Source organism: Nymphaea colorata, chromosome 11, assembly GCF_008831285.2.
Source record: "Nymphaea colorata isolate Beijing-Zhang1983 chromosome 11, ASM883128v2, whole genome shotgun sequence".
Lineage (NCBI taxonomy): Eukaryota > Viridiplantae > Streptophyta > Magnoliopsida > Nymphaeales > Nymphaeaceae > Nymphaea > Nymphaea colorata.
Window position 1 is genome coordinate 6,808,586 of NC_045148.1, and position 20,163 is coordinate 6,828,748.

General features: G+C 37.2%; 1 protein-coding gene across 11 annotated transcripts; it reads left to right on the forward strand.

The window, feature by feature from the left end:
- Positions 1-1,454: 1,454 nt before the first annotated feature.
- LOC116264469 (uncharacterized) lies at positions 1,455-16,443 on the forward strand. 11 transcript variants are annotated; one of them, XR_007574816.1, is made up of 10 exons: positions 1,462-2,555; positions 2,656-2,776; positions 11,609-11,676; positions 11,765-12,209; positions 12,288-12,488; positions 12,654-12,746; positions 12,832-12,933; positions 13,024-13,387; positions 14,617-15,465; positions 15,656-16,443. XR_007574816.1 is itself a non-coding variant. In XM_050080681.1 (9 exons), exons 3-8 carry the CDS (start codon positions 11,645-11,647, stop codon positions 13,381-13,383), a joined length of 1,233 nt encoding a protein of 410 aa, XP_049936638.1. In that variant the 5' UTR covers positions 1,462-2,555; positions 2,656-2,776; positions 11,609-11,644; the 3' UTR covers positions 13,384-13,387; positions 14,977-14,987. The 11 variants fall into 11 exon arrangements, 1 of the variants encoding a protein (XP_049936638.1); XR_007574817.1 differs by adding an exon at positions 11,185-11,306 and having other exon boundaries at positions 1,463-2,555; positions 13,024-15,465; XR_007574813.1 differs by having other exon boundaries at positions 1,465-2,555; positions 13,024-15,111; positions 15,375-15,465.
- The last annotated feature ends 3,720 nt before the right edge of the window (positions 16,444-20,163 follow it).

Below are 20,163 nucleotides of genomic sequence, written 5' to 3' on the forward strand. Positions count from 1 at the left end.
GTACAATCTCCATTTAACAAAAACCTACATAGAACCTGGCCCAACATGACCTTAACTAGGACTAAGGATGTCAACAGATCTTTTTAGATTTGGATCGGATATACTCTTAATCATATCTACTTTTTGGATATTCACATATTCGTATTCGAATACAAATAAAGAAAAAGCATATCTGAATCCGAATCCAAAATCTAATTTTACAATCCAAATCTGATTTTTATATTTATATTTGAATCCCAATTCTGAACTGAATTTTGCCAATTTTCAGCATTAGATATAAGATATTTGTCTACATATAAATCCCATCTGAATCCGAATCTGATCATATGCCATTTCTTAAATCCAAATCCGATGTGGTTTCTTAATCGGATATTAATTTTTTATATCTGATTCTTTTTGGATCGAATTCGATCTGATATTCAAATCGGATATATTGACATTTGTAACTAGGATGGAGTATGGTTGGAACCTATCATATAATGGGTTCCCATTCTGTCGTCCCCAGTCTCCTAGTTCCATTCCTCCTCTTTACTAAGCAAATTCAGACTTAAAACAAAAACTGAATCTCAATTTCATGTAGGAAGCTCACCTAGGTGGCGGCAACATGCATTAATTAGTTAGTACCTTCTTTACCATTAATTTAGACTTCATGGCCTCTAGATTTTATCGAATTAGAGACATGTCTCCAATTTCAATTGCCAAATCTACCCTCGAAGTCTTTCAGTATGTCAAAATTATCTTTTTGTCCCTGGTGTTTTCAATCAATTCCCAATATTTCCCTGATTTTTTTTTTTTTTTAAAATTTCTGATTGAAACTATAGCGTCCAGCAAGTATTTCACTACTACCCAGGGGTTCTGGTTTTTTCCTGATCATCTCTAGCTCTAAGGCAAGTCACGATACAAACGAAGAGATTAGTTGGCTAATTACATATACTAAATATGCATTGTGGGGGCAGGCATTACAAGCAAACTACAGTCCCTATTGGTTCTTGAATGCAAATCACCTTGAACTCAAGCACCTGCCGAATGAACTTCAATTTTTTAGTTTATAACCATAAAGGAGGCTTGTGGCTAATGGAGGATTTAAATCTGCCGGACGTCTAACTAAAGTAAAAATATGTTAATCAAAGCTCCATAATATACATTGCTAAAAGTAAAATGAAATATTGCTGTGCCAAAGACTCGCAATAATGCTAATGTGGCGGCTGTTTTGAGCTTTAACTTTTAGTCATTCGATGACAACCAACATTCAGTAGATTGAAACATTTAAGCTCCCCTGTGGCCTCACAGTAATGTAGGAGTTGCAAAGTTAAATTTGACCTTTGATCACAAATTGCGTACCCCATCAATGAATGGTGATGTTCTGAGGAACGTCTACAAGCATCCAGCTGATGATGCCTAACATACCCACTCGGCCATTCCAAATGATATCTGATCCCTCCGCATGGGAGAGACGACTGCTCATGTAAACTCGAGGCCGTTTCAGAGAAGAAAACACTGCCACATTGGCACCATAGCATCTGTTCCTGCTGCCAATGCAAGATGTTTGAGTTCCCGTTTTATCTGTCAGTGACTATGCTCTTCTAATTTCAAAGACCTTGTTATTCTAGAAATATTTACCAATCAAAATATTCCAATGTTGCTTTACCAGAGCAGCATCTGAAGTTACACAGCTGAAGTAACAGGTTTTGTTTCCCTCTCTGTTCTAAGAAATAAGTACCATTAATGGCGGCCTGGAACTTGCTGTGGAAGCTCATCATCTTGGCCCTTCCAGCATATTCTTCTGCCACTGAATATATGAGCATGTTGCTATCTAGGTGATTGGTGCAATGGCTTGAGGTGGAGCTGATAGATGACTAGTTTTCATTTTGAATGTTAAGGGACATCAACTTTTTATGCATCCCCTTAAAAAAGAGGTCAAAGTGAGATGTAGATATCCAGAGATACCAAAAGTAAGCCTCCTATCTTAAGAAGACAAGAATTGGATAGGAGCTTCAGTTCTCTGTTCCTATCTTAAGAAGACAAGAATTGGATAGGAGCTTCAGTTCTCTGTTCAGCTGTGGGTCTTCCCCTTTTGCTGAATTCCACCCTTCTGTAACGCACTTGTTGCAAAATTTTCCACATTGCGTCAGGGAAAGCACGTGTCGCGGTTTCCTGTCGTGGGTAGCACTGCATTACTCCGTCCCTCCCCTTAGCTCGCTGCTGCGTCACTTTTGGATTACGTGCTCGAACCTATAGCGGATAGTTTTCTTGCGTCAGAGACTGAACCCCGCGGGCGCCCTTCCTTCCGGCCGGTTCCGAAAATTTTCCCACCGCAAAACTCGATAAGTCGTAGCCTTGACCACTGTTCACCTCCGCCCTTCAGCCGTCGTTTTCTTCCCTGCGACGTCGCCTCGTTCGCAGCTCTCCCCTGATCAGCCTGTTGTTGAGTTCGCCGTCGATCTTTTTCAGGCAAAGCATCTCCTTTCGCAGGCGCGCTTCACCTCCGCCCTTCGCTTCACCGTTCGCGGTTCATCTGCTCGCCGTCGTTCGTTTTGTTGTCTTCTCCCAATCAGGTAAAGGAAGTGCGTGCCCCAAACGCCCAATGTCTCTCTCTCTCTCTCCCTCTTTCGTCTTCCCTTTGCCTTATTGGTTATATATATGTTTCTGTTTTAGACGCAGGCGGACCTCCAGCAGTCTTCCGGCAGAGGGATCTTCCTCCATCTCGTGTATTGTCCCTCCTATGTGAATTGGGTATAAAGATTACGAAGGCACAGGTTCATCCCATGTGAATCGGGTACTCTCTCTCTCTCTCTCTCTCGCTTTCTAGATTTGTTGCAGTTCTTCGGCTTTTCTTCTCCGATTTCTCGAATAACATGTTCTTCCATGAGACACTCTCGTGTCTTCATCTTTTTACCTTTTCTTCTTTTGTTTCTACTGATTTAAGACATGGAAGACTGACAATGATTTTAAGCAGAAGTTGATGATTCTGCTGCCAATTTTACCGCATCATCCTTTTACTTTCCAAAATTTCTCTTGCGTCTAAAAATGTATACTTGTGACCATGTCTTCTGTCTCTCTTCGTTTACTTCTATTTTATTTTCTGGTCTTTCTTCATTGCCTTTCTTTCGTCTATCATTTGCACCTATACGAGCTGACAGAAACAGCAAATTAACCATGTTGAATGGGATATAAATAATTTTCATGCTGTTTATTTGTTATCTGAGTTAGAGAGAGAGAGAGAGAGAGAGAGAGAGAGAGAGAGAGATTTCTGTTGTTCATCGTTTGCACTTTGCGAATCAAACCAGAGGCACGCTAAGTTGAAGGTTTTGGTTCGTACACGGTTTTGTCATCTACTTCAGTGGTCTATATTTTATTTAGATGTATGCTTTTTTCCAGTAAAGTTTCGTCTTGAAAATCTTTTGGATGGCATTATACTTCGACAAGCTCCCCAGTTTGAACATTAGGATGTTGTTTCTGAAGTGATTGCCACCATCCAGAGCTATATTTTTCACACATCAAGAAATTTTCTTATGTAGTCATGTGAAAGTTCTAGAAAATAGTATGATATACCATCTGCTGCTTTAGCTACTAATATGTGAAAACTGTCTAAGAAGTGACATATGTAGAACATGTAAAAATCTACTGAATAACGTAAGCAGCCACCAAAAAAAAACAAAAAAAACAAAATAGCATAAATTAAGTATGAATCCGGAATACCATGATTGCAGATCAGCCTTTTTTTGGGGATTTGAGATTATTGGCACTTTCTGTTTGGATCATGTTCCCTGGATGTCAATTTTAACTCTTTCTTTAGAATCCTATTCTATGCCATCATGCGGTCAAAGACTTTGCACAGCACCATGAAAAGGAATATGAAGAACCATTAGTGATTGGCAATTCATCCGCTTCAAACATATAAAGGTGACCTCCTGGGAAAGAAACAACCGATCATTCAAAATCCAGAACCTCATACAACCCATAGTACCTGCTTGGTGAGAAGGAAAATAAATGCCCCTTAATCCACTGAATCCTATTCACAAGGCCAGAGCACAAACTAAACAGAAACATGGACAGAAAGTCCTGAAATCCATAGTAATTGCGATCTTCCTAATCCTTAATGCATTTGTCTCAAAAGCTAAAAAGGTGTGCTTCATCTTTCTCTCGAACTCCGAATAAAGGTACAAAATACGTAACAGCTATGTCACATAGGTACGGGTGCCGGTGCGGGTACAGGTACAAACCATTTTAAAAAAACTTGGGTCGGGGGTATGGTCGTATATATATATATATATATATATATATATATATATATATATAAACAAGAAGAAATACTTAGAAAATATACATCAAAATAAAAAATATATATTAACATAAATAAATAAACAACATAGAAAATATATATCAATGGCTCTTGCAGCAGTGTGTTTAAGAAACCTGTGAAAAACTTTGAACATGTGGACAATCGAGCAGCCCCCTAGACAGTCAAATATGAATACCAGTCGAATTTTCACATTCAAAACAGGGTTCAACATTGTGGAACTATAATCTAAGCGCTAACTGCTGAAATGGAATGGGTCAATTATAGAAAATGCAAGATTTAGGCACCAAATACAAAAAATATTGGAGCGACTCAACATTGTGGAGCATGGTTGCATATAAATGTAAAAAGGAAAGGACATACAATATGATTTTTGAAGAAGAAAAAAAAGATTGAAAATGATAAACCAGTAAAAGTAGAAAAACAAAAATACTACTAAGAACAACAATAAAAAGAAAAATAGTTGATGTAGGAAGGTCGCTAGAAGTCACTGGAGGTCGGCAGAAGAAATGTCGCCCAAATCAGCTAACGTTGGCCCAAATTGTTTCCTCCATAGGTTATCGGAGGTTGTTGGAGTTCTTCCTTAGCAAACAACAGTGGACAAGAGCAAAGCAGAACCTTTACTGGAGTTCTGTCGAGGCTCTATGTTTTTGAAAGGAAATACTAAAACAAAAAACAAAAAAACCTTAATTTTTGGACGAAAAGGGAATTGGTCAACAAATGTTGTACGTATCGTACGATACGAGCCCGCATCGTACGATACGAGCCCGCATCGTACGATACGTACCGTTGTGATTTCCTTTTACGGTACGATACACCCCCCGTATCGTAAATGGGGGGTGTATCAGCTCTGTATTGCACGTATCATGCGATACATGGCCCGTATCGTACGATATGTGCTAATTTTGAAAAAGAGCCACCCGACGCCTCCTTTTCCACTTGTTCTTTAAAACGTCCGAGGGTTCTTCATTTGTAACGTGGGGATTGTGCATCCAAGGAGGGAGATCATCAATTTTCACGGTGAAAACATCAATTTTCACTGTGAAATTGGAGATTAAAGGGTCGATTTGTGCGTGGGTGGTTGATTTTCGTTGGGAGGAAAGGGGTTCTTCACTGCTGTGCTGAATATGTTGGTGAGGATCTTTCAATCCTTGACGATGAAGATGAAGATGAAGAAGAAGATGAAGATGAAGATGATGAAGATTATGAATGATGAATCATTATATGTATCGAACGACTTAAGAGTTATGAATCTATGGTTGTTGAACACTTGAATCATTGAATGTTTTATCACTTTATGGCTTATGCTTTGTTGATTGAAATTGAATGATATTGTTATGAATTTTGATGTCTATGAAGTATGAATGGTGAACCGTGAACGTGTAGGTTTATAGCATTTAGCAATAATAAGTCTATCATTATCTAAAACAAGTTTTCTATGAAGAATTTATTATTTTTAATTTTTTCTGATTTTTTTATGAATTTTTCGATTTTTTTTTAATTTTTCTGATTTATTATTATTTTCTTAAAAAAATTTACGATACAGTTAGGATACATTACGATACGGCGTATCTTAAAGCCCGACCGATACGGCTTACGATACACGTTTTACAACATTGCGGTCAACATTGATCGTGTCTATTTTTTGGATGGATATGGACCCAAGTACGTTGACCGTACCCGGTACATGTTGACCCGTCCCCGAGCCGTGTCCGACGGCGTACCCGTACCGGTGTCGCACCCGACCGGTACGAGTACTCCACATTTGTAAGCAAATTGAAGATGGTCCAAATTGCAAAAGAACAAGACAAGGCGTGGATCAACAATATTAATCTAGCACACATGACACCACAAAAGTTTTCAAAATCCAAACGTCAACATGGTTCAAGAGTTGATGGGTTTGTCCTCAATTGATTAAAAGGAGCATATTCATATCCCCAAGAAGACTGGAACCATATTCGACGCATTGAAACTAGATTTCTGTTTTGCTAATTCAGTTGAAAACCCCAAATTTTTAAACAACTCGTGCAGTCACTCACCGAAGATCCAGGTTCAGAACAAGTAATAATCAGAATTTCAGGTCCTAAATTGACATGGCGCAGCTGCTTCAGTGAACATTGTACATGCTCCCTCTATCCTACCCAACTTTTGAAGCTAAAAACAACGTTTCATCAGCTTTCAAGCAGTCTCCACTCTAGGCCAGTAGTCATATCATTTAAGAGGGATAAAGGGAGAGAGAGAGAGAGAGACAAATACCTATCCGTGAGGCTAGGTCGCCGGTGGTGAGAATCAATGGCAGCCATGCAGTTTTCCGGTGGGCATAAAAAGTGCCCTCTTTGGGCAAGAAAATGGCAAAAAGAGGGAGACCAACAAGATACCTTGATTGCAGCCAGTGAAGCTGCGAGAGGTACTTGATGATAGGTTGCTGGCAGTGGGAATCGATGGGTAGCATGCAAAAACTGACCGGTGGTTGGATGAAGCAAGAAATATGGTCATGGTAGAGAGAAACGGGGGACACCAAAAGCAAGAGGGTTTTCACTCAAAACCCTCTCAATTGTGGAGGTTTGGTGATAAAAAAAAAATGATAATCTTGATGATTGTTATTATCGTCGACATTTTTTTTACCAAAAAGGATGTGCCTAATGTGTGCACATCAGACATGCCTCATGCATCACCCACAAGCCTACACCTCACTAGGATAAGATACCCCAACACATTGATGCATTGGCTTGGGTTTGGGATGATGCGCCCTGGTGCACATGCATCACACATTGATATCAATGGTCTCTCTTGAACAAGAACCAAGCCAAAGGAGTCACCACAAGGGATTTATCCTCTAAGTTCGATCTCCAAAGAAATGTCAACAACTTGATACAATGGGACACGATTGTTTGGCATATTATACGAAACTTTCAACCATATGGGATGAGTTGACACTACTAGAATCAAAATCGAAATACAAAGCAATTGAGATGCATAAAAAAACAACTTGATGAAGATCACTTTTTTCAAGTTTTTAATAGTCTTGGGTCGGAATTTGAACAAGCTCTTCAACAAAAATCAAGGGAAGAGCACATTAACCAAAAGATCATATGCCACAATTGTCAAAAACCGGACATATCAAGCTTGCATGTCCGAAATGAAAGAAAAAGGTGGATATGGCAACTTCATCCTAGAAAGAAGAAGAAACTTATACTATGGCAACTTCATCCTAGAAAGGAGAAGAAACTTATACTAGAATTGCAACGTCACTTTCCAAATTAGTTGAGGTTTTGCAACCCATTCTCAATGGATCCATATCAGGTGCAGCCATATCCACTTCATTTACACCAACTATGTGTTCTTGGCTACTTGATTCCAGTGCCTTTTTTATATGACCCCAAACAAAGGAATTTTTAAACATTGCATAAGTAATTTATATAAGTCTTTTGTTTCAACTGCCTATGAATCATCTCTTGAAATTGAAAGTATTGGTACTTTTCAAAATAAAAGTAAGTTTAATGTGCCAAAAGAGAAATTTATACCTCAACGCAGCTTAAACTTGCTTTCCATCTTTCTAATCTTGGTCCATGGCTGTGATCTCACTTTCTCATCAAGTAATGTCGAGTTTATGATTGCTGGTGCAGGAAGGTGATTGAGGAAGGCTCTAGGAAAGGAGATCTTTATTATATTAATGATCTTTGTATCCCAAAGGAGTACTTCTGTAATTTTGTTCGGAAAGATATTTATACTGGGGACTTGGCATAAAAGATTGGAGCATCCTAGTGTATCATGTTGGCTTTGCCGCATACCAAGGATGTATTGAAAAAGATTTTGAATGCAAAGTTTGTATTTTGGGAAAAATGAAAGCTCTACCTTTCAAAGAAGGACTCTCTTCACTTCCAATTCTTTTGAGATGATTCATTCCTATGTTTGGGGTCTGACATCTATCACTTTGAAAGGAGGATTCTTGTATTATATCCTTTTTGTGGATGATTATACTCTGCATTAGTTGGTTTTATTTTCACAAGCATAAGCATGAGGTCTTTACCATATTCCAAGTCTTTCATAATCTGATTAAAAAACAATTTGATGCAAAAATTAAAACTTTGATCTCGGATTCTGATGGTAAATATCTTTCTAATGAATTCCCAAAAATCACAAGAAGCAGGGTTCGACTTCTTTGAGACGTTCAGCCTGGTCGATAAGCCCACTTCAATATGAATTTTACTTTCCTTAGCAGTTCAATATAAATGGAACATTAGACAGATTGATATTGACAATGCACTTTTGAACGGGGTACTCATTAAGGATGTCTATATGAGCCATCCAAAGGGATATGTGGATTCGAGATATCCAAATCATGTGTGTAAATTGGAGAAGGCAATTTATGGTTTGAAGCAGGTGCCCCGTGCCTGGTATCTTAGACTGAGCCATTTCCTTTTGAGCCAAGGTTTTGAAATATCTGAACTATATTGTCACTATTTGTTTCTAAAGAATGCCACACTTATATTTTAGTCTAATTATTTGCTTGAGCCGCTTAACAGAACCAAAATGGAAAACCACTAAGGAGGCTGCCACATTAATGAGCTCTTTTGACAAACAAAAATCGGGTAAAGCTTTTGCAAACTCCACCTTGTATCGCAACGTTGTAGAAGCGTTGCAATATGCTTGTCTAACTAGTCATGATATATCATTTTCAGTAAAAAAGTATTTCAATATATGCATGCCCTGACTAAAGATTATTGGAAAACGGTTGCAAGGATATTACACTATCTTAAGGGCTCACTTGATTTGGGCTTACAGTTCCAACCTTCATCAGATCCACTAGGACCACTACAACTCCATGCCTTCAGCGATGCTAACTGGACTGGGTGCATTGATGACAGAAAATCCACCGGGTGTGTGTGTTATATTCATGGGGAATAATGTAGTTTCTTGGTATTCTAGAAAGTAAAGAACCGTGACACTCTCTAGTGTGGAAGTAGAATATAAGTCATTAGCTGGCGGAGTGGCTTAACTATTATGGATTACTTCTTTGCTAAAGTATCTTTGGTTTGAGTTGAGAAGGACCCCAATATTAGGGTGTGACGATTTAGGGGCTCTATATCTGTCACCTAATCTAGTTTTCCACTCAAGACCAAACATGTGTAAGTGGCCTTTCACTTTGTTCTAGATCATGTGAGCAAAAAACATATAGACATCTAGTATATTAGAACAAGTGAACAGGTTGCTAATGGACCCACAAAGGCTTTGAGTAAATCTTATTTAAGCAGTTCAAGTCCAACCTGTGGTTGCAGAATGCTTAGATTGTAGGGCCGTGCTAAGGCAACATTTCTTGGTGGAATCGATAAGCATGCAGATGCCATTCCTAACAATAATTATGTTGATGCCAAAGATAAAAAATCAGTTATAGGCATAACTTAAGGGATTTTTCTTATAGCTTGGAAACTTGTCTGTAGTAATCTTTTTGTTAAGTACCTTTAATTTCTTGCTGTAAATTATGCCAGCGCGTATCTCTCACCACCTTTGTTGTAACTGAAATGCATCCTCAATATAAGGGAATTTTGTGGCTCACAACTGAGCCCTTCCAAAAATTGTGCACAAGATACCAAATCTATTAGTTGGAACTTTTCATGAAATTTGAATTAAAGTTTCACCTCTATAGTGGAAATGCCATGTTTTTCAAATGTTGCCCTAGTGTATGGTTAGAGATATTTGATAAAATTGTAACGAAACACGGCCCTAGTGTTACCATAATAACTTGGCCTCAAAACTAATTTGGTGCTCCACCTGACGGACTCCAACCTGCTATTAATCTGCTTTAAGTTCAAAGCTAAATAAATAGCCAACATGCAAGGTAGTGTAGGGAGTATAAGGCTCAACATATGTGGATGTTAATCTTTTCATGGTCGAGATGTATGAAACTATTTTTCAAGTCATTCCCATACTTGAACTTCTATATATTGAGATATAACACTTCTATGAGAATCAAATCAACATGAGTCAAGACAAGCTTAAATAGAGATTTTTGGGTCTTTCACTATGCTGACTCTGTTTTACCTTTTATTTAAGGGGTAAAACATTGAGCACCAAGAAGAAGTTAAAAACATACGCAAGGTAATCATGGAAGGTTAAATGCATAAGTTTATATGTATGGTTGATCAATGAAACATCCTGTTTTTATCTAGCCTCTTGTGTCTCTTTATTCTTTATCACTGTATGATGTGTTTTACTATAGATACATGTTCAGAAGTCCAAATCTGTAAAATTAAAAGAAAATCACAAAAATTTGACAAGTAGATCAAAATCTACAAGTGTATTTTTTTCAGCTTATAAATCTAATGTTACCATTGGATTTTCATGATATTTCTCTTGCATATTCAAATATTACGCATTCCTTTATGTTGTAATATTTGTCAATTAAAACACCAAGGTGCCCATGGAGACATGTTTGAGGAGGGGTTGTGTGTGTGTGTGTGTGTGTGTGTATATATACACACATATATTCTTGTCTATCACTTATCTTGCTTCTTGTGCCATCTGCCTTTCAAGCATTACAATTGTGCTTTCAAAATTCTAATTGTATAGATAAAAGCAAAATGTTCAATTTTATAGACTTAAGAAAATCAGATGTGTAAATTGAATTTTATGTAGTTCTAAAATTAGTGGCTTTAGATTTTCCAACTTATGAGACAATCCAATCTAAAGCTTATATTTTTATAATTGTTATTTTTATATTCTCACACATTTGGGCATTCATCTGCACAGTTAGATTTGTAACAAAAACTTAAAATACTAAGAGGCCTGTGGAGGAAATATATTGGGGATCTTTAATAAAATGAGGAAACATATTGGCAAAGCATATATAATATGACTGACTCTCTCTCTCTGCCCTTTATTAGCTACGTGGACTTAGACAGACCCTGGCCAAAATATGCTGCGCTTATACATTTGGGTGGGGAAAGACTCAATTCTTATCATTATGTGCATGATACATGCTGAGGGAAGAAAACTATCACGCAAGGCAATTCTTCTCTACCATTTAGAGAGTGTATAAAAGTAATGTCATATATTTAATTTTCTAATACACGATGTGTAGTTTAGCAAGCTGTCACTTGATCATGAATTTCCTTTTTTACTTGTCTTCAATAAGAGATTATAAGAATGTACGTCTTGGTTAACACCCGCTTTCTTCATCAAGAAAGCTGGAAAAAGATAGTGGCTTCAATATAAGTTGGACTGTAATATTCTGTTATTTATTCATCGTACCAGATATTTGGTATGTGCTAAATTTTGTTGCCAAACTAATATGTCTAATTTTCTCAGTTGAAGAATATATAACAAGAAAGGTGACTACTGAAGATGGAAGACCGAAGTTGGATACAGAAGGAAAGGTGATTTTCGCTTTTCTTCAACTAAACTTTATGACTTCTCAATTGAGTACCAGATTTCTTGTTGACAATTTTTTTTTTTTTTTTGTAGAATGAGCATTGAGTATGTGAAAGGAGTTGAAACCTTCATCAAATTTGCCATCACAAATAGCATGGTAATTGATGGAAAAATTAGGTGCCCATGTGAAAAGTGCAACAATTGTTTATTTCAATTGATAAGAGATGCGATTGATCATATTATATCCTTTGGTTTTCTCCAAAATTATACACATTGGCATTATCATGGGGAGTTAGTGATGCCATCTCAAAGTGGTCAAGTTGGCCCTTCTCATGCTTTAAAAACTAGGAGGTTGGGTCGAAAACAGAAATTCAAAGTGGAGGTGAACAAGCATGGTCAACCAATAGGTGAAAAAGCACAAAAATTCAGTTCATTCATTGGTAAATTGGCACGAAACCCACAAGTTACACCGCTTACCTATCACACATGGAAAGAATTACCTCAGACATACAAAGATGACGTCTGGAATCGTGTCAAGGTGATAAAAAATTATCTTTTTTGATTTGTTTAAATTCAACCCAAGATGTGCATATTATTAAACGTTATTGTTTTGTAGGAAAAGTTTGAAGGCCCTGGAGTTAAGGTTACTTGGGTCATGAAAGAACATGCAAAATTGTGGAGATGTTGGAGATGTAATTTGAGGAAGCTTTACAAAAAGCATAAGGCATTAGAGAGTTGCATGAAACATTGCAAGGTCACAATCCCTGAAGATCAATGGAGATGTTTGATCCAACACTTTGAAACAACAAAATCAAAGGTTCACATGATTAAATTGACAAGATCTCTCTCTCTCTCTCTCTCTCTCTCTCTCTCTCTCTCTTTCTTTCTGTCTCTGTCTCTATCTCCCTCTGTTGTATCATGCGACTATGATACATTTTACCAAGGTCTTGGTTATAAGTTTGTAACTTGCTCTCTTTTATAGGAGCAAAGTGAAAAAAATAAAGCAAACCGTGCAATGCTAAAGTTTCCTCATAATACTGGCACAAAAAGCTTTGCTCGACTTCGAGCAGAAAAAGTATATTTCTTTAACCAAAATCCTCTCATTTAGCAGTATTGATTCAATTGTCTATTATAAATACTAACTGCATGCTACTATATAGGTTGCAGAAGGTACACCAGAGCCTTCACGCGCTGAGGTCTTCATTATGACGCGGACAAGTAAAAAAGGAAATTGTCAAAATCAAGCGACTGGTGAAGCAATTGTAAGTCATAATAGCTTATTATTATTAAGAATAGTTGTAATTGAAAAATTGTTGGTATACATATTGTTGGACCATTACATTGATTTGCAGGCCCAAATCAATGAAGCAATGTCTCAATTACCCGAAGGCATTAGAGATGATCCAGCTCCAACTGACATTTTGTCACGGGTTATAGGGCCAGATAAATATGGACAAGTGCATACATATGGAATGGGGGTAAAACCATCAGAATTTTTTGACGAAGCTCCTAGTCGAAGTGAGTTGATGGTTCAAAATGCAGTCTTGCGTGAACAATTGGATGATCTACACAATAAGGTGGACCAAGTAGAAGCCAATCAAGCTGAAAAAATACGTCAGTTGGAAGCTAGCTCAAAAAAAGTGAATGAATTACAAGTCCAGATCAACTTGTTGATGGATATGATAAAAAATGAAGAAGCATCTGGAAATTAATGGGGTGAATATTCTATGCAATAAGTTAATGTTCTTAAGTATATGATTGGTTGCTCAAATGGCTGATATAACTCTTCTCATTTTGTTGTTTGTGGGGGTCTGAAGATGAACTGATTTTGTAGACCTTATCAGACATCTCGTGTGACTGGGCAAAGAACATTGTAAAGAACATGTGTAATTGTTGGTTTGGAACTTTTAATGTTGATTAGAAAAATGTTTCACATGTATGCATTTCATCATGTTTGCACACAAACTTGATTTCATACTTTTTGATGGATACAGGTAATTGGTGGTATGCATGCAAAATTAGTTCCTTATATATTCTTGCATTTCTGTATGGTAAAATCACACTAAGATATTAAGTGTTGCATATTGATGGAATTGTTGCTTAGATGGCATGAGGTTGACCTCGGGTCATTTTTGTCTTATCATTTTCTCTGTTCTTTTTCATCCTTAATTATTGCATCAATAGACTCTTTATGTTTATGCCTGTAGAATCAATATCATCAATGTACACATAAAGCTTGATGGCTTTGGTTTAGGGATCTTTCTATGCTTCATCTGTTTGACATTTCATGGTATAATGCTTGTCATCCACTACGGTGGTATTTGTTTAAATAGGATTTCAGATGAGTTGAGAAATGGGAAATGAAGGTGATGATACACAGATGGTGAGTATCAGAGGCTCTTATTGCCCAAGAGACTATTGGAGTTAGATATGATGTTGATCTTCAATGTCTTACCAACCTTTTTCCTGGAAACCTCTCCCATAGCTAGAGGGCAATGGTTTTGAGAATCATCTTTTGCTGTATAATCTTGATTTTCCTATATTATGGAGTACATATTTGATATCTATGGACTATGGTTTTTGGAAGAGCTCCAGCCCTCAGAGGCTGGGCTATTGGTGAGTTGTTGAGCTTCCCGTACTCTTTGAGCTAAAGGAAGTTCATGGCAGAGAGGAGATTGAAAAGGAGGTGATTGCAGCTTCTCCATAGATATGTACTTGAGGGCAGAGATGGGGAGACGTCATGTTTATGGAGCTTTATTTATGTTTGAATCAGCAATGGGACTTTTCTGCTGCTGGTTACTTTATTAATAGGGATGAACACATGATTCTATGTAACGAGATTCCTGTAATTATCCATTTGTCCATTTTATTGCTGCTTCCTTTCAATGTTATGTCTTTCTTTTCCTTCTTTATGACAATTTGATGTAGACACTGTACAAGTGCAGCTGCTGTAAAATTCCCAACTGCACATGAGCTGTGGGAAGAACTGGAAAATTAACTGCTGGCATCCTGTATAGGCCACTGAGTGAGTTGAAGCCACTGATTAGTTCAAAAATTGTCACTGCAGTTTATTTTATTGATTCCATCAGCAAACTCGAATGATGATTGTAACGATACTTGCTGATTAGTGGTAAGCTTTTGTGTGTTGTTTTTTTTCTGCTCACATAGCCTACTTTCTAATGTTGAAGCGAATATGACCTGTAAAATTGCATATATCTACAGTGTTTAGTGCTGCTATTATCCAAGGGATATGCTACGTAGAATTTTGCAGCTTGTTGCTCTCATTATTTTGTTTGGTGTTTTAGCAGTGGGAACTGCAAGCCGGGGAAAGTGCAGGGATTTAATGAAACGGAGGTGTGTGCATTTGGTTATAGACTAGCCTTAACCAGCCCATTAAGCCCCTACTTGAGTTTTGATCTTGAAGTTGTTAAAGGTCACAGGTTTGTCACATGCAGCTTTCATGGAATTTTCCATTACTTCCCCTCCTGCCTCCAATGTACATACCTGTGTGTGTGTGTGTGTGTATATATATATATACGTATATACTATATACATATATATATATATATATATATATATATATATATATATATATATATATATATATATATGCCTTGAACTTGGTAATGGTTCACTGGTTAGTCATTTGCAGCTTTTATGAAATTTCATTAATCCATATCTATATGCATCTTTATATCTATAGATATTTGAGGGGTTAAACTGTTCCAACATTGACAATGTTTTCCTGAACAGCTGACAAAATCATATTATCAACATGCTGTGGTTCAGATAAGGTAATGCTTATGACTGAATTTTGTTACTTTAATTAGTTTGCTTTATTTTTTTTCTTCTTGAAGTCACAATATATATCTTGCCGAAACTTTTTCATGTCATCTGAGAATAATAGATGATTCTATCATATACTGCATGGTCCTTTTCATATTGGTAGGGATGGTGTAATCCTTTTTGTATTGCATTTTTTAGGCACAAGCCGTGGTCATGTTTAGAGTGTATTACTCTCACAAGGGACTGGTGTGATGGCAATGGCAGATAGAGGAATCCCTACCGCTTCATTCATGGAGAAGTGTAGACCCAAGTCACATGGACATTTTGTATTGGATGATGCACCCTTGTCGACATGACCCAACACAGGTGCAGGTATGGGTGCGGCTTAGGACATCCAACACATGCTTGATCCAATCGGGTGTGGTCAATGCACCCTGGTCTGTAGCTGACCATTTTTGGACTCGGTCAAACTTGACCATTTTGGCCCAACATATGGGCTTTGTTTTTTCAACTCGCCACATATATGCATGGGAGAACAGCATATTGGTCCAAGATTTCTGGTGACTCTTCAGCTTCCATTGCAGCTAGTCGTGGATTTGCAGCATGCAGCGTTATTTTGCGGCTTTTGCTTCAGCAAAACAATGTCTACGCAACACATGGATCATCTTCTTGTATCTTCAATTGTAGTTTTTTCTCTGGCACTATCTTCTTTTTTCTAGCAAACCTTTGCATCTCCGGCAGTTCTGTTCTGCTCTGTGGCAACTAGCATTGAATCGCCTTCTCCTTCTACCTGCCCTGCTTTAATGTATTCTTTTTATGGTCAATGCATATCACGTACTTTGTTTATTTGTACGTAGTTGTTTGTCTGATTTTAAACAGTTCGTTGATACTTGATAGTTTAAACTGCATTGGCCATGTCTGGACATTCTTCTTTGATTATGTAAAACGTTGTCTCTTATGCAGCTTTGTAATTTGCATTTTCTTTATGTGTTTTCCTTGTATTTTCTTTAGTCTGTCCATTTTCAGTTCTTACGTGCTAAAATCATAAAATAGTCTGGAATATGGCAGCTTCATATCAATAACTGATTCTGGTGCTTGCGTTCTGGTTGTTTCTGGGTATGGTGACACACACACACACACACACACACACACACACACACACACACATATATTATTTTGAATACTAAAATGAATAAAATCTTCAATCATAAATATGTTGTTCTATTTGCTTGAATGAACATTGTATCTCATGAATGCATGCAAGCTGTCTGATTTGTTGAAACTGATTGGCCTTGTTCCACTTCTGCTTTACGTACTCTTATGCCCCACCCTCTCTCTCCCCTTTATTGCTCTCCCTCGGTATGCCTCTCTCTCTCTCTCTCTGTGTGTGTGTGTGTGTGTTCTGGTCGCACACCTGCCAGTTTTTCCTTCTCTGTTGTCCCTTTCCTCATTCTATTCCCACCACCTATGGAATCTGTCTATCCTTCTGTTCCCCATTCCTCCTTGTTCGCCCCCTACCGTGACTTTTGAAATCGGTCTGTACCTGCATCATGTGTCATAGGTTTAGGCCAGATTGACTACTATCTTCTTCCATTAAATTAGCCCTTAAAAAGACAAGTTGCTTGTTTCTCAAATCTCGTGGCGAGGAATGGGTCATCCCTAAATGGGTGTGTTGAAACAACACATGGCAGAAACAACAATAAACAACCAAAAACCTAAGTGACAAGTGTTGGCCATAGTAAGCTTAACCTATGCAAAAAGGCAACCATCACCTCATTCCTTCTGCGACGAGAAATCATGTCACCCTATAACCCTGAACAGTTTGAATCATTTAAGGTCTATACAACTTAAATTATTGATGCAGTGAAAGAGAGGACTTCTTTTCAATCCCATGACCAACTAGAAGATGAATACAACAAAGGAAGAAAATAAGTAAAAGTAATGGTTTCTCTCACAAAATCATTAGCTAGAAAAATATTAATAGGATGGAACAATGTGGTTTTATAGGCCACATTCAACACAAATGGGTTGGTCTTAAATAAAAAATATAGGTCCAAATGGGTCTACCGTCTACCAATAATCTAAAGCTCGAATTGGCAACCATGCCCACGAAGGACTGAACCAATGGTTACTCTGTCCTTTCTGAACTCGTGCGAACTCTCACCTACACTTTAGCATGTCCTGTTTTCCGATTCGCGTACGAATCCATGTTGGTGCTCTCGTTCAAATGCTCTCGTTGGGGATGAGTCCCTAGATGCATGGCAAATCTATATCTACTGGGTTCTTCAGGATCTATTCTCAAGATACTCAAAAAGATTAAAAGTATCAATTAAATTATATAGTTGTCCCTTACTTCGTTGGTTGCTTAAGGGACACTCCCATTGAATTGGTAGTCTAGGCTTAATTCTAAAGATGTGGGCTAAACCTTAGGCATCATACGTTCTGTCTGTGCTGCATGGGCACGTCATAGCGTGCGTAGACACGGTCTGACACTGGCACCAACACCGACACGCGTAGACACGGCTTGGACACGCCATTTTCAAACAAGAAAGTGTCAAAAAAAAAGAAAAAGACACTACTCGTCGTACTAAAAGCATGACAAAATGACAAAGAACACTATTGTAACAGTATTCTTTGTCTTCTTTCAGACGAGCCTCGTCACTTTCTGATGTATGGAGGTATGCTGCCTTCTTCTTAAGACCATGGCAGCACCTTAAATGCTGCCTATGCTTCTTTCTTTTTCATTTTCTTTTTTAACGAAGGGATGTGGTCCTGCTTGCATCATCGAACAACTATCATCCATCAACCATCATCATTATTTTCACTTGCAAAAACAAACAAAAGATCCTTACAGCAGAAACGTTGATTTAAAAAAAAACACAAGTTGTTTACTTGAGTTTCATGGTTCCATGAGTTCAATGTGGTGTTGACCTACAGCTGCAAATCAAAATTGTCTTCAATATCCATGTTTTCATATATACTTGGCAGTTCACTGTTGTTCACTATATATATATATATATATACATACATAATATGATATGAAATGATATGCATTCCATATATGTTTTATTTATAGGTATTATCAAGCAGCGTAAGCTTCAAGATAGCAGACAAAGTTAAACAAAAAGTAAATAAAAAGGATAATACGACTATTCCACTATGATCAAGTTAAGAAAATAGAAAGTGTCTAGGCACTGGTGGAAATTTGAATTTTGACAGCAAGTACTGCCACAAAAGATTTAAAGACTTATATTATAGAGTGAAAGCACATTTGCTACACATCACTGGATGTAGTGTTTGCATTGTCCAGCTATAGATGATGAAGTGAAGATCGTCCTCAAGAACTTGCGTGATGAAGTTAATGCAAGGAAAACTTTAAATGCATGTAGAACCACTTCAATTTCATATCCATGTATAGATAATGAAGAAGTAAAATGTTGCTTCCTTGAAAAGAAGAAGTCAAAAAATGCAATAACCAAGGCATTCAACATATCTACAAAGAATCAATTGGATCAGATGATTGCAAGGATATTCTATGCATTGAAACTCTCTTTTAATTTGACGTCTTCATATTTTCAAGATGTTATTCTGTATTTATGTAATAATGCTCAATCCTTGAAGGGATACAAGCCATCTTCTTATGAGAAATTGAGAACTACACTTCTTTTACAAAAACTATAAAGCTCCCTTGATCAGCAAAAGGAGTGAGCATTGCTTTAGATGGATGGACAGATGTGTTGAGAAGACCACTCATAAATTTTAGAGTAGCTTCTCAAGTGGGACCTTTATTTTTAAAATCAGTAGATGCATATGGAAAGTTAAAGGCATCACATATTTGGCAAAGTTACTTGTGGAGGTAATTAGAGAAGTTGGTTCGGAAAATGTGGTTCAAATTATTACTGCAGATTGTCAATCTACTGGTTTAACTGTGGAGGTTATACGTTCAAATATATTCTGGACACCATATGTGGTTCACACCTTAATGTTAAAGAACTTACATGCGCCAACCAATACTACAGAAAATAGAAGATATGAAGCATGCAAGTGGATAACAGACATTGATAGGTATGTTAAAAACATTAGAAATTTCATTGTTAATCACTAGATGACACACAATATTTTTCATAAGCATTCTTGTTTGCGAATGATCGATGTTGTTGAGACACAATTTGCTTATACTATCATCTTAGCCAATAAAATAAATAAGTTAAACGTTGACCATTGCAAATGGTTGTGTCTGAAAAATGCTCTACACATAAAGATGCATTTAATAATGAAAAAACAATACATATTAAAGAATGCATTTTTAGTGACAAACTTGATTATCTTTTGAAGTTCACTAAGCCCATAATATCAATGTTGAGAGCAGTTGACACTGATGCACCAATGTTGCATAAAGTTTATGAAATGTGAAATTCCATGATAGAGAAGGTCCAAAGTATCATTTTTGAGCATGAGAAAAAGAATGTATTTGTAGAAAAGTCAGACTTTTTTGATGTGGTATTTGAGGTGTTGTAAGATAGATGGAACAAAATCATCACTTCTCTTCATTGTATGGCTCATAGTTTAATCCTCATTGTTATGGTGCAGAGTGACTTAATGAGAATCTTTAAGCACAAATAGAGGGCCTCCACATGTGGATAGAGAAATAAGTATGCAAATGGATAAATGCTTTGAAAAAATATATGAAAATCTTATTGAAAGAC